Source organism: Nannobrachium achirus (genome assembly GCF_963921795.1).
Source record: "Nannobrachium achirus genome assembly, chromosome: 13".
Classification (NCBI taxonomy): domain Eukaryota; kingdom Metazoa; phylum Chordata; class Actinopteri; order Myctophiformes; family Myctophidae; genus Nannobrachium; species Nannobrachium achirus.
Window position 1 is genome coordinate 19202603 of NC_137833.1, and position 18123 is coordinate 19220725.

An 18123-nucleotide genomic window follows, 5' to 3' on the forward strand; every position below is an offset into this window, starting at 1 on the left:
TACTGCCAATTTCAAGAGTCATTCAAGTGCACCATCATACCACGTCAGCTCCCTACAGTGCCGTTTGCCAGATAATGTCTCAAATTATTTAAAGAGATATTATGGATTAATATTAATGAAATAGTCAATAAATAATGGTTTATGCATAATTTTTCTTCAAATTAATAGACTATCATTTTCAGGCATGTATTATTATTATTATTATATTATTATTATTGAAACTCTGGTAGAGTTGATCTTGAATGTAGTGTAGGTGCTCAGGCTGACCAGTTACACAGTGGTAATTACTACTATAATATGGAATTGCAGATATACTGTATCTTAACTACTGCTATACATATTTGAGTGTCAATCAGGGCGACCCGATTGGCATGCTGTAAATGCCCCCCCAAAACCTCTAATAACACGTCTGACTGTTTTTTCCGCAACATCCCACACTCTCCCCAGGCCCTGCCGACTGCTGTTATCTTAGGAGATGTTGCATGTTCAGGATTGCTGAGTCACCTATTGCGGGAGGCAGCCCTTATCTCCTGAGAAGCACAACATTCAGGCAGTTGGTGCAAAGGAGGAACTTTGGGCAGGACCCATGAAGGCAGCAATGTCTTCATGGCCCTATGGATTACAGCAACATTTACCGACTTCCTCCGAACCAGCTCCCATTGAGCCAGAGGCGGTAGAACACCCATGCATTAATGAAAATCAAACCTCGTTCGAAGTGAAGCGGTGAATGTTCTAGAGCTATGACATCTGTGTTCTAGATCTATACATTCTGTGTTCTAGATCTATACTTTCTATGTGCTTTGGGTCTATATTTTTTTATGAATTCTGAATGAGTGAATGATTTTGTCTGGAGGGCCAAATTGTCATGTGAAGCTTGACCAATCCTCAATTCTGCACGGGACATGTACGGGACATGTACGGGACAGACAAAGCCACTCCTTGAGAATCTATGGGAATCCTCAAAAAAACATGTACGGGACAGACAAAGCCACTCCTTGGAAGCGGCTTTCACCGCTTCAAAAAGAAAAAGGAAGAATTATGCAGGACAACAGTGTTGTAGCTGAGCCCTTGTCAAAGCCCAAACTCCTGAGATCAGGCAGAGGTAATACTGGAACAGAGACGTGACTCAGCACAGAGCAGTATTCTCCAATCGTTAGCAACAGAGGACCGTGGACCTTCAGGACCTAGAGATACAGTCCTATCCCAGCAACACAGCAGCTTCACTCACAGCAGGTTCTGAGGCCACATAAGGACGATGTTTGGACAACATTGTGCTTCAAGAAAAATGACTGCGGAGGCAGGATCAAGGGCTCACTCGCTGAATTCTTATGGCAATCCTGGAATATATATATAAAAAAAGACAAAAACAAAGTTACAAAAATGCTGTGCTTTTTGTAACTGCTTTTCCTGCTGTATTTTCTTTTTACGAAATTACCTAATACTGCCAACATACAAAATAATGTAGTCCCTAAGCCAAACTTACCATAACATTTGGTTCCTTCATGTATATCCACAACCTCTTGCCAGGCATGTTGCTGTAATTAATATCATTACTTGGCCAGCCTCATAATATCATCAGGCAACGTAGCCAATCGTCTGCTGAACAATAGATTCCGCCTGGTTCTTATTTCATGGATCTTTAGGTAGTATTCAGTGTTTCACATTGGGAAGCACAAGCAGCATGTACCCCTTAATTGGTTTCAACACCTTAATAAGTCAAAGACGTTCAAGACTGATAATCACATTAAATAGTCCAATTTATCTAAAAAGTCAATTGGAAACTGAAAAACTCCCTTTCTTTAGGAATGCATTATGCTGCGTGGATGTCAGAGTAAATTAAATTCCCCTCTGCACACTAAAGCATCAATTTCCTTATGGTAATTATCTGCTGGAATAGATGTGTCACTAGAAGGAGTCAGGCATGCTTGACATTTAGCCTTTTTATGGAGAGGCGATGAGTAAAAATTAAGATGAGGAAAGAGAAATTAATCTCCAGCCCAGGCAGGCATTGAGATATCCTGGAGGATAGCAGCTGAATCAATCATGATGTTTGTGACCCTGCTTTGAAAGGGAGCCAAGCCAATAATGATATTCAGACTGTTGGTGACTAAATTGGAAAATTTGAGGATGAGGACAAGATTCTCTTTTTATATATATATATTCTGCAAGAGATGAAGCTCAAGCAGTAATATGATTCCTGTGAGAATATAGTATTTTGTGTTATTTTGCTTTCACATAATACAAAGGCTCAAACTGATTAAGAGATTTGAGTGTATGAAACAAATGACAAAATAAAGAGTTTCTGTTGTATCCCCAAAGAGTCTGTTCGCATATATGGCAATGGGGGGAATGAGACTAGCAGGACACTTCCAAGGACATCAAGAACTGCCAGCCAGCAAAATGTGTGCTGTGGGAACTAACACACGTGCATAGGCCACAAAGACATTAACATAAAGTATGTGGACGTACTCAAGAGATGCAGGAGCACATACGGTAAGTACAGAGTCAGACGAGCTGGCTAAATGTATAGAGAAGCAGGATGACTGGAGGCGGCGATGGAGAGCTCTTCTGAGGACGACCTAGAGAGAGAGAGAGAGAGAGATCTCCAAAATAAATAGATATGAAACCAAGTCATAATCATCACAAGTGGGTCTGCCCACATTCCACGTTCATCTCTCTATACATTCTATGTCTGTCTGTTCGTCTTTTACACATCACACAAACCGCTCATCTGATCAACTTCATAATTAACAGGTGTATTGCTGAGGAAGTGTATGAAGTTGACTGGAGGAACAGTTCTCCAGAACTGTCCCATTCCAAACCGGCAGGCATATCATATTTTGTGAACTGCTCATCTGATAGACTTCACACTTGGCTGGTGTATTGCTAAGGACCCTAAGGAAGTGCACTGCCAATTGTGAGATCAGATCAGCAATTGTGCAGAACCGAACAGTTTTTTCCAACTCATGGATTGATGGTGGAGACCACAATCAATAAAGGCTGGGCCATTGCAGAGCAGGAACAACAGACGTACGGAAATACGGTATTTCACTTTAAAACACTTCCGGGGTCTTGCTTTTTTGTGCACCTTTTTGTGCATCTCTTTATAATAACCAGAGGCAAGGACAAAAAAATAAATGTCTTCTATCATTTAATCACCCAGTGATGAGTTGAATACTAATACAAGGAACATTTTTGTTTGTGTAACATTCCTTTATAGTGAATAAAGAATCCAAAAACAAAGAAAATATAAAAAATACATTTATGAACTCCAAAACAACTCCAACACTCACAGTGTGATCCAAAGTGTCTATCCTGTAGGATATACGCTACTTTCAAAACATCACTTTATGTTGAACAAAATGTACTTTTTAAGCAAAGAAGGCCCCTGGGGCTCATTCACATGCACACATGTGCCCACTGCCCAGTTGTGCGCAAGTTGGCATCTCAACAGAGTGCAGTCTAGTTTGGAAAGGTAAACATTGCAAACTGAAAACAAGACACTTTGGCTTGAACGTTGTTTTGGAGTTCATAACCGGAATTCTGATATCATTCTGCTACTGTTAATCATGGCCTTAATTTACTTCAGCTCACAAAGTGTTTTCTTTTCTTTATTCCCCTTTTTTTAAGATATTTTTGGGGCTTTTTTATGCCTTTATTGATATTATTTAGTGGAGACAGACAGGAAACAGGGGGAGAGAGACAGGGAATGACACGCAGCAAAGGCCGCTGGGATCACCGTAAAGGAATGTTATACAAACAAACATTCTCCATGTATTCAACTCATCGTGGGGTGAGTAATTGATGGGGGGGGGGGGGGGGGGGGGGGGACTGCTCCTTAAAATTAACATTTAAAGTTCAATGGGTTTATATAGGAGGGGAGCATGTCTGATCAAACTAATATCAAATAAACAAATATTGAATATACATTTACGAATATATGACAAAAAGGCTGGGGTGCACACAAAAGAGTGTGTTAAAGTAGACGTTAAAATGAAACAAAGTGAAATATCAGAATGACAGAATAATCTCATTTTACTGATTGACAGAGGAAACAATCGATTCACTTTTTATTAAATACCAATGCAATATGAACATTATAGACTGCAGTTTTCATGAATTCCTGAATAACTTGATTCCTGATATCCTATTGTGAAAATGCTGGAAAAATCTATTATAACTGGTGTATTGTTCATATTCTAAAAGTAAAATAAAAACATATCACCTTTTAGTACTTCCCCTCTGCTTCTGTTCCTCACTTTTGCCCTTCATGACAAAAACAGACACAAGCAGGGAGACACACAAATATCACATACACAGGCCTAAATATGATTATATATGCCTGTGTGTGTGTGTGTGTGTGTGTGTGTGTGTGTGTGTGTGTGTGTGTGTGTGTGTGTGTGTGTGTGTGTGTGTGTGTGTGTGTGTGTGTGTGTGTGTGTGTGAGAGAGTGAGTGAGTGAGAGAGAGAGAGAAACACACAGAGAGAGAAAGTGACAGAGTCAGACAGTCAGAGTGTCAGACAGACAGACAGAGACAGACAGACAGACAGTGAGAAAGAGAGAGGGAGGGGGAGAGAGAGAGAGATGGGGGTGAGAGAGATGGGGGGTGAGAGAGGGAGAGAGCATTTAAGAGGACAAAACGAGAGCTCACCACCCAAGAGTTAGAGAACCACTCATCTAAATCAGGGAAATTATGCTAATGGAGCATCTCATTATTCTCCAACTCAGTCAGAATCATTCACTGACATCACATCATTATAGATGTATTCATACAAACAGATTGGATGGACTTAAATAGGAAGCTGACACCTTGAAACTTTCTCAAATGCTTTTGTCTATTATTCACACACTTGTGTTTCTGTTTTAGACGGGAGCCACCGGTCTCTTGGGGTTCAGGAACGGGTTCCGTGGAGTCGCTGTGGTTACCATTCTGGACAGGGGTCCAGAATGGCCAAAAGTGGGAGTTCTTACATCCTGGTTGGTCCTGCAAAAACAAATTTGAATATACATTTTTGACAATATTTTAAAAACCAATCAATAATAAATAGAACTCTATCTTTCAAAGAACCACATTGATATTTAAAAGTAAGCTTTTCAGCATGCACCACAAAGCAAAACTTTCCCAACAATATTGTCTAATACAGCGGCTCTCAAACTTTTGTAATAGCAAAGACCCTCATAACTCTGAATGTGTACAAATGTCACTATTTTGGTTCCATTTGTATGCTCTGTTACAGTTTACAGTTTAGGCACTTAGCTGACACGCTATCCAGAGTGACTTACAATAAGCAGGGTAATACATCAATACAATAAGCAAGGTCATCAATACATCAACATCAATATATCAATTGCATAGAAATTCCAATCTAGAAAAGATAACGTACTGTAGGTAGTCCAAGCACCTAATCAGTAAAAAACGTTATATAAAAACCTAGAACTGCAAGGGTCTATTTGGAACACTCCCCCAAGGAACCCTGAGAGTCCCTGGACCCCACTTTGAGAGCCACAGGTCTAACACAAGAAACAATCCATAAATAGGAAAAACTAGCGTGAAGTAGTAAGTGGTGGCTAGTGAAACTCCAGAGGACGCCTGACTGTTGCAGAAAGTAATAAATCAATCCAAGTACTCGTCTTGTTTTTTGTTTTGAGGGAAAACTATGGGAGGCCAGCTTAATCAGCAGAGGAAACAGATCTTGGGGGGTTGTTGGGCACCAGGAAAATGGATCTGGGTTGTGAAAACCACTGTTACCACGAGATGCTCTGGATTTAACCATCTGGATATGCCTGCTCCAAAAGCCGGTAAACTTCAACATAACGTTCAACTGGGGCCCAGTTAGGAAACAGGTTTTTACATCCTCAACAGACTCCCAGGGCTGGGGGAACGTTGTTCCTCAGTTGCTTTATTCATACACTGTAGCAACTTTTCATAAGCCATTTGACACAAAGCCACAGGTAAAATAATTGTTGATTACATTCATGTACTTTGTGATAACGAGGACATTTTCTTAGGTTTTATTTTGCCTCAAGATTAAATTACATGTGATGCATTTGTGATGGATTTCATTGCCATTTGAAACTGTTTAGGCAAAACAGATGTGATGCAGATTCCCAGGTTCAGAGTTGTGATGTATCTTTCGTATATTGAACGTGAACTGAATTCATACTATATTATATGAAAGGTAATGCAAAAGCATTCCTGATTTTCAGAGACTCTCAAGTTAAAGCTGCTTTCAAGTTGTCATAATAGAAGATAGATATAGTAGTAAAGATTCAATATGAATGTTTTTAATACACTGTATCTTCACTCTCCATTAAAATGTGGAAACAAACCAGTGTAGAGTAATATATTAAGTATTGCTCATTTAAATCATCACCAAGCCTTGAATATACATTTTCAATGAGTGTGTTCCTTCACCATATTGTATTATCTTACCAGAAATGATTTTGTTTTGCAGCATCAATCTATTGAATGTGTAACCTACTGTAGAACGTATTGTTGCTGTCGGGCAGAAACCTTGTATCTCAAAAAACGTTCCTTTTTTATTATATCTACAAACTCACACCGCGTTGAATGGCGACGCGTTGTGAGACATTTTTGGGACACTCTCATTCATTAAAAACAATTACGAAAATATGCAGATATGAGGTTTCTGGCCGACAGCAATGGTAACAAAGCCAGCATCGTTATCTTTTGTAGGGATGGCAACAAAATAAGACCATGACCACAGTAGCACTTGATGTTAGAATACCCTCAGGTGGAATGTTCATGGAGTGCCTTGATTGCCCTCTAATGGACTGTGGGGGTAACTATTATTCCATGTTAAAGGATGCTGTGTTTTTACACATTTGTTTCCATAGACATAATCCATTATGTGAAGAAAAAACAATACCCAGAAGCAATACTTCATAATGGTTTCATAATGGCTAAAACAACAAATATTGTACTGCATTAAAGTAGACATACTTGGGGGCGCAAGCTGGCCTAACATAGGCTCTGATGCCCGATAGCGTGTCACAGGTTCGAATCCCAATCCCGACGACCTTTGCTGCGTGACACTCCCCATCTCTCTCCCCATTTCCTGTCAGTCTGTCCCATCAATAAAGGCATAAAAAAGCCCAAAGACGAACAAAAAGTAGACATACTTGTCTGTTGTTGTCACTCAGTGTATTTATTATTAGTGTTTGTAACCATTATCAAGTTTTGTTTCATTTGTATTTATGTATTTACTTACACAGGATTATGTCTATGGATCCAAGGGATATTTAAGTATCTTTTAAGGATTATGCTGCGTTCACACTGGTAGATACAAAAGATACATGTAAACAGCATATTTGTAGCTTTGTTTCTTTGTAGTTGAAGTTGAAACCAGCTCAACATTTTTTGTAGCTTTTATAGCAGCTACACAAGATTGATTTGTAATTTTGTATAATGTTCAAAATCAGTTATCAACGATAACTGATTAAAGGGGTAGAGATCTAAAGTGAGCTCTCCACCATTGACAATTAATTGCTTAATTAAACAATGAATTAAACAATTCAATGTTTGAAAAGTGACACTTTCCCTTGAATGATTCATAATTAATAGTAACACATTCCATGACAAAATTGTAGTTTTAAATGGTAGCATGTACCTTATGACCTTAATTGGCCAAATGCACAATACATTGCAGAATAATAACATTCAAGCAATGCTTATTTGAAAAGGTTTTGAACTTTTCTACGTAACAAACAATGATGCAAGCTCATTATTCAGCATTGCTCAAATATACAGGTCTTTTAAAACCTTCTGAAATCTACTTAAGTCCAGTAGCAAGTAGGTGAGAGCAGCCTCTTTTGTAACACGTCATTGTTGCAATATGCATATCTCTTCATTGGTCAATGCCATCCTGACATCATCGTGTCAGTATGTGACCAGTGATGTAAGAAACGTGCCCAGGAAGTAAAAAGTATTTCCATTAATTCTAGTAAGAGTTATTGCTAGAAAACAGATTTTTTTCAAAGTAAGTAAAACATTTCACCTTGAGTATCTTTGGTCAACAAATCTTTCCTTTAATGTTGTTGAGCTAAATTGTATGTGTCTGTACTTCATTAGTTTACATTGTTTTAACACGCTATGCATGTTAGTAATTCTTTTCTCTAAGCAACGCCAAAGCAGGGGTGCGCATATTGGTCCAATTGTAACACAATTCTTCATCATAATATGATATTTAATATTTTCATTTTTGACATATTGGCCAGTATTGTGTTCAGTCAGCTGTCATTTTCTGTGACATTCACTCTCTCATTAACTTACGTTTTATCAATTGAAAAACTTTAAGTGCTTTATAATAATGGACATGTGTAGGTCCTTTTCTTGAAAATATGAATGATTGCTGAGTATAACAGTCAAAAGAGGAAAAAAAAAACCCTACAGACTATACTTTATATTCATTCTAAAACACTATAATGCATCAATTAAAACCTTCTAAAATCTACTGAAAGTAGACTATAATTTATATACATTTTTTCTTTCTCCTTTTTCTCATTTTGTTGTTTTGTAACACCAGGTGCGACTTTATGCAAATTATATCTATCTTATTGTGGAATTAAACTCTTGATTATCTTGTGTTTTGGAACTGAACTGTGATTGTGTTGCCACTGTGACTCACCCAGCAGAGTGTGCGGTGATGGAGAGAGTTGGCAGACAGCGCTCAGTGCTAGGACCAGAATTAGCATAGGCTGCCTTGCCAGTGTACCCTGGGATGGTGGTGCGGCTGGCACAAAAACGAGAGTTTTCACAATATTTACACTGTAGGCGGCAAATGGGTATGATTAGTGTCTCGTCGCTGTCGGGTGGAAACCTTGTAATATGGGAAATCCAGTCTGTTGATACTTTTCATTGCTTCGATATTTATAAAAAACACAGACTTGAACACCTTAAAACTAGCAGATCTGCAAGCTCACAACACGTCGCATCACGGGATGTGTTGTGAGCTTGTCGATCAGCTAGTTTTGCTACCTTTGTGTGACACTGTAGTATGCTTAATTAGGGAATTCATTTACAAAAACTAAACAAAAGTTGGAAAATGGAGATTGGAGGTTTCCGCCTGAACGCAACTCAACTCTGTTTTGGAATGTGTCCTGGTTCATCTAAAGTGAATAACAGTCAGATAAATTGCTAACTGAATGTCTTGGTGATTGAAATCCACATGGAGTCTGGTGAAGTAAAGGTGCATCTTACTGTGCAGTAGGGGTGTATGGAGGCAGGGAGTTCCTCAGCATGGTCAGGGGCTGAAAGTCTTCATCTAAGTTGTCTATACTGTCCATGTTCACTGATCCAATTGTACCGCTGCAAAAAAAACAAATATCAATAATAGAATACACATATGTGTCCACAAACACACACACACACACACTCATCACTTGTGCACACACACACACACACACGCTCGCACACACACACACACACACACACACACACACACACACACACACACACACACACACATGTTATTGTGGCCTGGTGGTGGCGCAATGTGAAAAGGGTGCCATGTCTTCTTCGGCCTTTCACGGCGATCGGACGCTGCATGCATGCATGACGCTGCTCATTTTGTTCCAAAAATTAGTTTTGCTCAAGTTGACCTGCTGGTGGCGCTATAACAGGCCAATGTGAAAAAGGGCATTTGTTCCTTGACCTAGTGGGAATGTGCAAGCAAAATGTCATGGAAATCATAAGCCTTGTACATGAACAAGAAATGTTATAGCGCCACCATGAGGATGATTTGAAAATATGTAAGTGGCATTTCTTCCTCTGCCTAGTGGGAATGTGTGTGCACAGTTTTGAGGCATTTTGTATAAAACGGACCAATCCTGCAAACTTTGGAAGCTAATCTTAGCCAATCTTGGAATATGGAAAATTGGACAGATCCATATCGATCAAATGACTGTAGAGATACTGTCTACAGGCCCATGTAAATGGCACCCAGGGAGTGTGCATGCACAGTTTTGCTGCCATCGTGGCAACGGTGCCGGAGATTAGCTGTTCACAGACAGAAGGAGAGGACGGACACATGGATTGACACACGGACGGACGGACGGACAGACAGGGTGTCTCCCCATGCCTTCGGCTGGTGGAGACAATAAACAGTCAAATCCTACAAATGGACCCTTCCATTTGTACACTCCAGACTTTTAATGTAAATGAAAACTGAGGTACTTTAGTACTTACCAGTACAGAGGAATTTGTCCTGCTTTTGGACATGGGCTGCAGCTGAACACAGTACAGAGGGAAAGTTGTTTTAGAATACACAACAGGGGATTCAAATGATTGTTATTTTATTGCCACTTGAAAGGCGAACAGAGAAAGCCTACAATGTGATGGGCTTCTTGGCATCCTCCCTGGCTCGGAGCTGCTGTCTATTCCACTGGGATCCAACCGCCTTCCACCGGATGACAGTAAAAGACTCATGTTGGATTATTATGTTAGACATCTTCCTCACAAGAAAACAAAAATGCATTAATTTTGTCGCCTCTCATTTTCCCATTGGAGGCCATCCCAAGTGTCAAGCATGCATGCACGCACACGCACGCACGCACACACACGCACGCACACACGCACGCACGCACGCACACGTTTTTACTTCTACTCCATTACATCTGACCTCGGATCCAAATACTGTACTTTTACTCCACTACATTTATTTGCAAACTTAAGTTACTAGTTACTTTGTAGATTTTGATTATTACTACTACTTTGGGTCCCCCGGATGGGGACCCAAATTCATTTGGGTCCCCCGGATCCCCATCCGGAATCAATGGGGGTAAATTTACTCTAATCAAATTTTTGTCTTAGGAATGCGACAAAAACCCAAAAATATTATTGAACTCAAGTCTCCATGGCATGACTAATCAATTGAAAAAAAGTCATTTTGGGGGTGAACTACTCCTTTAAGTACATTTTTATATCAATGCTTTTGTACTTTTACTCAAGTACATTTTGAACTACGGTATTACTTGTAACTGCATTGCAGTATTGATACTTTTACATAAATAAAACATTTGAGTACTTTTTCCCCCACTGATTTGCTGTCATACTGGGCTGTGTGACATAGCTCACCTGCCAGAGCTGAGGTTGGCTGTCATAACGTTTCCATGAGACATGCTGACTCACAGGGTCAGCCATTTTCTCCAGGGTTGTTGCCGGGGGCTTGAAGCGCGGGGGTAACTTTGAATCCCAGCCAACATCCTCATAACTCCTACAAGTTAAAAGTAGAGGCGAGGCAAATTTATGGAAATTAAGGCAATTGAAAATGCCGTATATAAGGCTTAAAAAGCCCATTTAAATGCATAAAATCCATTTGAGGAGAAATAAAGAATAAATTAAATAAATAAATAAAATAGAGAATTAAAATGGAATAGCATAATGTAATTAGAAATGCAGCATCACAGTAGCAGTTTACTGTTACAGTTTTCTGTCCAAATTCATATAGCCTAATATACAGTAGTATGTAGGGCAGACTTTAAAGGATATTTTCTTTGTTTGATATTTCTTTACTACCTGTGTGAAATGTGAATGATGTGAGGTCAATTTGACTGTAGTCAAATTGACCTAACTTTACTTTGTTAAGCTTTGATGTTCTTGTTCTGCTTCATGCCCATTAGTGCAAGTTCATTAGAAGGAACAAGAAACAAGAGTTATATTCCTTGTGTTCACAACTTCACATGCTAGGCCAATAAAGCTGATTCTGAAGATGCAGCCATAGCTATGACAGCTAGACCATGTGTGTAACAAAGTACACTTACAGTGCACGATTACTGTACTTTACATGAGTATTTGTATTTTTTCCGATACTTTCACTCTACATTTTCACCAAACGCTCACCTACTGTATAATGACATGCCCGGAATAGGGATGCTAGCTTGTACCTGTGGTTGAATAAATTCCAGAAATGTGTTTTTGCGGAACATTATGTCACTGTGAAGTTGACCCTTTGTATATAAAAAATATAAAATGTCATCGCTTCATAACTTATCCTATTAGACATTTGTGTGAAATATCTTTCATAATTAGCATATGAATTATTTCATTATAGCCAAAAATATGTTTTGTGAGGTGACCAGACCACCTCACAAAACACACTAAAAACCAATCAGCTCATGCTTGAGCCCAAGTGGTTGTTTGTTCCAAATTTGAAGAAAAGCCCTCAAGGTGTCCCAGAGATATGGTGTTCACAAGAACAGGACGGTCAACCCGACCAAAGACATAATGTGTCTGGCCGCGTGCGTCGCCTGCAGAGGCATAATAAAGGTCAAAGTGCAATTATAGTTTCCCTACTTGTCCAAACTGCACATTATCAGCAATTAACTTGTCTTTGTCAAGGTGAAATACAGCCATTATAATCTCTATTGTTAGTGTAGAATAATTGAATGATTTAGCTACCCAGCAAAGTGGCTGCTATGCTTTTTTAATACTTTGTTATAATTTATTTTTGCTATGCTTTGTTTTGATTTGAGCTGGTAAGTATTTAAGAAACGTATTAACTGGAAAGGCATTCCTTCCCCGAGGTGTTATACGTTGCTATTTCTTTCATGTACATAAAAGAGCCGTACGAAAACAACAGGATGATTCAGTGTCCTCAGATAACATCGATGGAGCACAAAATCAAGCCTCTTAACTGTGTCGCACCGGAACAATACAGCACCAACATAATAAAGAGAGTTGTTGGTAGTGAACTGCCGTCTTACATGCTAAAATGAAATGCTTTGGGGGAGATATCGGGGGTATACAGGTGTACAGTACGTTGGCCCACGAGGGTATTGCAAGTGGGCCCCCAAATAATTGCCAATGACAATATTACATTAATATTAAAAAAGAAATAAAGTTATTTCTCTTTTGGAGCGGTGCTAGGGGGACTGATCATATATCCGACCTCTCAATGTTCCGACCAGGTTAACATTCACCAGGTTAGCATTCACCAGCGTCGGCAGGTTAGCATTCCATCAGGTTAGCATTAGCTGAGGTTAAGGTTAGGTTTAGGTGGTCGGGTCGGAATAATGGGAGTTCGTAAAAATGGGAGGTCGCCGGTCGGAACTATGACATAAAATGAACAGGCCATCAAATACTTATTATGTAACTGTATGTCCCTTTTCTGAGGCAAAATGGACAGGCCATCAAATACTAATAACATAATGATGAGACATCATGTGAGTCTATCGTCACAATCATCATCAGAAAAATGTGTTTTCATTGTGATACATATACATAGGAACTTAACGTATACTATGTTGGTTCCACTGATCCGAACAAGAACACAATCGATTGATTGATCATTAAAATAAACTTGGTCCGAGAATGCACGCAGGCCACCCACCCGACCATTTGCATTTAAGTGTGTCAGTTGGGTGGTCCATGAACGCTTCGGGGATTTCAAGTGACCCCTTATCCAGAAAAGGTTGGGGACCCCTGGCACAATGAAGGATCAGTGAATGAGTTTCATTTCAGTGAGGATCATGCAGAGCACAGCACTGACCTCTGAGCCATAGAGGTGTAGATGAGGCGACGTACTGCCATTGAATAGTCTGTCTTCTCCCTGGTATCCAAATAACGCCTTGAATCCTTACAAAGTAAATAGTAAGCGTTTCATTGTGTTGTTTGCAGACACAAATGTGCTGTTTTATGGCCATATTTACTGTACATGTGAGCAAGATTCGCCCTTACACAATACGAATTAGTCTTTAAGGAGTTAATATTGACAAATTGAAAAAGCACTCAAGTACTGGAAAAGCACTTAAGTACTGTACTTAAAGGACGACTTCACCACTTTTCAACCTATCTTTGTATAATTGGTCCTCACTAATGTTCATGGTAAAATAGCACAAAAAGAACCTACTTGTCTGTGTCTCATAGGAGGCCTGTACAGAAACCCGCTTACCAGTGACATCATCGATGGAGAATCCATGCTAAACTTTCTATTTTAGTTTTCTATTCCTGAAAAGTCACTGTGCTATAAAACGATAAAACAATTTAATATATATCTTTTTTTAAATCTGCCAAACGATGATGTCACTGGTTGGCGGGTTTCTGAACTGCCCATGCACCGCCCTCCTATGAGACACAGACAGTAGAAAAAAATGGTGCTACTTTGTCGTGAATATTAGTGAGGATATGAAGATAGGTAGGAAAATGGCGAAGTCGTCCTTTAAGTCAGAAAATAAAGTGTTATGAGAGGTGTATAGAGAGAACAATGTCAGACAAAAGCGATAATACCTTTTTCTGTATGCAGGTATATAATTTGCACAAGGGTACAGTATGACTATGTATGTATGTATGTATGTATCTATGTATTGTATGTACTGTATGTGTAGTTTTAGAGTGTGGCTCTGCAGGAGACTATCTGAATGTGGGTCGGTTTGTGTGTCCGGAGATAACATAACACATTTCTGGACCGATCAAAGCCAAATGATTTGTGCACACTACTACCACTAGAAGATTAATGTTCTTTCTATATGCATTTAGGTAGTATGTATGGCTGAACAGTTTATTTTCTTCCGATTTTGAAATGCATACGGTAACTATAGAAATGTTATGATAAGTACCCAATGCCAAAGAAAATTCATTTTGTTTCCATCAAAAGAGCAATAAAAAGACTATTGAATTTTTTATGAAAATGATGCATGTGTACACTAGAAGTCATTAGTCTTGTACCTTTAAAACCCCAGATAAACAATGCTGATGTCATAAAAGGAAGACTACACACCTTTAATCACAGTTTAATTACAGAATCAATTACAATGGCAATCAATTAACCTTTTTAAACGATAACATCGTATTTTTATCTAGTTAAGGCACATCTAGAGATCTGTTATCATAGAAAAAATCACACCCGTGTGAACTGAGCGGTGGTCGTGGAGGCTGCGCAACAGCAAAACAAATATATAATAACTAGAGGTGCTTGCTTGCGTGTGAGAGAGAGAGCCATCCATCCATCCATGTCACTCAGGCCACCACTGGTATTGCAGTTGATGCTCAGGGCAGACTAGACTCAACAGCACCTCTCTGGTCACCAGGGGTACTTAGGCTACATACGGACCCACCCACCCACCCACATACATAGACGGATACACACACGGCCACGCTATGGAGACGGTGTGACCACCGCTCAAAAAGTCATATAAGCCATTTTAATATTAAACTTGGGAATTAAATCAACAGTTCAGTGGCTCTTGGATGTTGTCACCTACCTGAGCTCCAGTGTCGTTTTCCAGGAAAAAACTTTGGAACTTTGCGGTTGAACCAAGGTTTGGCATCCGGTGTGACTTTGGCCTCACCTTCACAGAACTGGTCCAACCTTGTGAGATTGTTGCTCAATAATTATTATGAGACCAAGGACCACTTCACCCATTTTAAACAATTTTCATATAATTGGTCCTCACTAATGCTCATTATAATATGATATAATTTTTGTCTACTCACTCTGTGTCTCAGAAGAGGACTATGGACTGTTCAGAAACAGTGAAATCTCGATATTTCTTAGTTCGACTAAGCCTTAAGGGTTAGGGTTAGGTTTAGGCATAGTTTTATAGAGGTTAGGGTTAGGGTTAGGTTTAGGCATAGTGGTTAACATTCACCAGGTTAGCATTCACCAGCATCGGCTGGTTAGCATTTCGCCAGGTTAACATTCACCCGTCAAACAAATGGAACGTCGAACACATGTTATGTCGAAATATTGACGTGCTCCCCAGAAACATGCCTAACCGGTGACATCATGGGTAGGCAGGATTGGCAATTTCAAATTATTATTATAATTGCCAGACCCATGAAATGGGTAGCCCTACATAAGCAAATGTCGGTCTGTCCGGGTTTTCTATATAAAGGGTATATATGATGATGACATGATGATGACATGCCTACAAAAGGCATGATGTCATAAATGATGATGACAGACAGGGGGTCTGGCACAACCAGGTTGACCTGGTCTAGTTTTTGCCAGACCCATGAAATGGGTAGGCCTACATAAGCAAATGTCGGTCCGGGTTTTCTATATAAAGGGTATATATGATGATGACATGATGATGACATGCCTACAAAAGGCATGATGTCATAAATGATGATGACAGACAGGGGGTCTGGCACAACCAGGTTGACCTGGTCTAGTTTATACTAGAGTTTCATGCGGCCTATAAATGTTTCACCGCCGATCTGACCAATATGTCTGAGTCAGTGTGTCTGGGGCTTTGTCAGAGCAGCCAATACCCATCTGTCTGTGTCTCTTTCGTGCCCAAATATGGAGCTGACAGATTTGTTTGCACCAAGATTTGTCTTTGTCAGTCTCCCTTTTATGACCACATATGGAGATCATTGATGTCATCAGCATATCCCTTTTGTGCTCATATATGGAGCTGGTGATTAATGCCATGATGACACATTGTGGTTAGACAACACACTCCTTATTTGGGCTTAGCTGCATTGGGAACTCCTTATATGGTTATATCAGTCTGACTCGTAGTGACAGGCTGATGCAGCTGGATGGCTGGTCCTCCCTCAAGCCAATATGATTGAGAACAATGGCTTCTATTATTGCATACTAACTTTCTAGGAATAGAAAGCCTGCGGTTTCTATTAGCTTGGATTGGGTTCCCCATGTATGATGTCACTGGTAGGCAATAGGCAGGTTTCTGAACTGTTCACAGTCCTCCTTTTAGCCGGGGAGCCACTGGGCCAAAATGAGAGAGGACCTGTGATGTCATGACATACTCCAAATTTTTGTTTGTCCTATTAATTTGGTCAATAAGGTACACAGAATGAGAGGCCTGCTCTGCCGGAAATCCTGCGAAAAAAAGTTTCCCATTGACTTCACTATACTGGAAAAAAACACACCAAAAAAAGTAGCATGTGAGGGGTCAAACTAAGGGTTCTTCATGATTCTGAATCCATTGCAAGCATTTGTTTTGCATGAAAAACATTCCTTGGGCAAGATTTCAGCCTCTCAAACCTGTGAAAAGTGATGAGTCATCACTTTTCACCGTTATTTTGGTCCGTTTTCTAGCCCAAGGAATGTTTTTCATGCAAAACAAATGCTTGCAATGGATTCAGAATCATCAAGAATCCCTAGTTTGACCCCTCACATGCTACTTAAAGCATATTTTTTTGGGTGTGTTTCTTTCCTTTATATTGAAGTCGATGGAGTGAATATACAAATGGCCATAACTTTTTTTCGCAGGATTTCCGGCAGAGCAGGCCTCTCATTCTGTGGACCTTGATGACCAAATTAATAGAAAAAACAAAAATTAAAAGTATGTCATGACATCACAGGTAACATCCTATTTTAGAGCTTTTGGGCCTGTGGCTCCCTGGCTATTTAGACTGAGTAGACAAAAATGGTACCAATGAGTATTAGAGGACAGAGCATAAAATTCCAGATGCATGTATTAATGTATTTACTTTACCACCAAGGCTTGACCTCAAGGCTGCATCTGGCATTCTTCTGGAGTTCCAAGTCTTTTCATCTACTTCGAGTGCCACCGATTGCCGTGATCGGGGTTGTGGTCTCTCCATGTAGTGCCCCGGGGGAACCCATAAACCAGAGGGCACATGATGGAAATCAATGAAGTTTGGTCTACCTTTGACTTCCAAATCCACCTCTGCCCCAAGACTAAGTTGGCCCGAGCATGGGTCCAGCAGAGAAACTTCATGTCTTAATGGTGCCAGTGGAGCGTGATCAGCGGGTGCACAGGCCTGTGGGTTGACTTTAACAAAGCCACCGTTTCCTCCGATTTGTAAACTAGGGAAATCATAGTTTCCACACTCTCGGGGCAAGTTCATGCGCTTACGCACCAAATCATTATTAGCCTACCGCCAGCCTCGTTGGAGGAGCTAAGCAGTCTGACATAAGGTTGTGCAGAGGAAGACAGCGCTGGTCCTAAAACGGCATTCATAGCTAGGCCTGCATGCCATAAGAGTTAAAAAAAAAAGTAATTAAATAAAAATCCCTATTGGAACTGTTGCCCCTGTGACCCGATTCCGGATAAGCGGTTGAGGATAGATGGGTGGATGGATAAAAATCCAGTGGAAGTTCCACACAAAGTGACTTTGAAGGGCGAAGTTGTTGCCCTCTCTTGTTGTCCAGAGTCTTTGTTTGCCGGCG

General features: G+C 40.0%; 1 protein-coding gene across 1 annotated transcript; it reads right to left on the minus strand.

Moving 5' to 3' along the window:
* Positions 1 to 4864: 4864 nt before the first annotated feature.
* Positions 4865 to 17801, minus strand: spmip7 (sperm microtubule inner protein 7; the record flags this gene model as incomplete). Its single annotated transcript, XM_080740610.1, has 8 exons — positions 4865 to 4985; positions 8650 to 8754; positions 9222 to 9329; positions 10209 to 10250; positions 10352 to 10419; positions 11097 to 11235; positions 13510 to 13569; positions 17440 to 17801. The coding sequence occupies 8 exons, from the start codon at positions 17799 to 17801 to the stop codon at positions 4865 to 4867; spliced, it is 1005 nt and encodes a 334-aa protein (XP_080596736.1).
* Between the last annotated feature and the right edge of the window lie 322 nt (positions 17802 to 18123).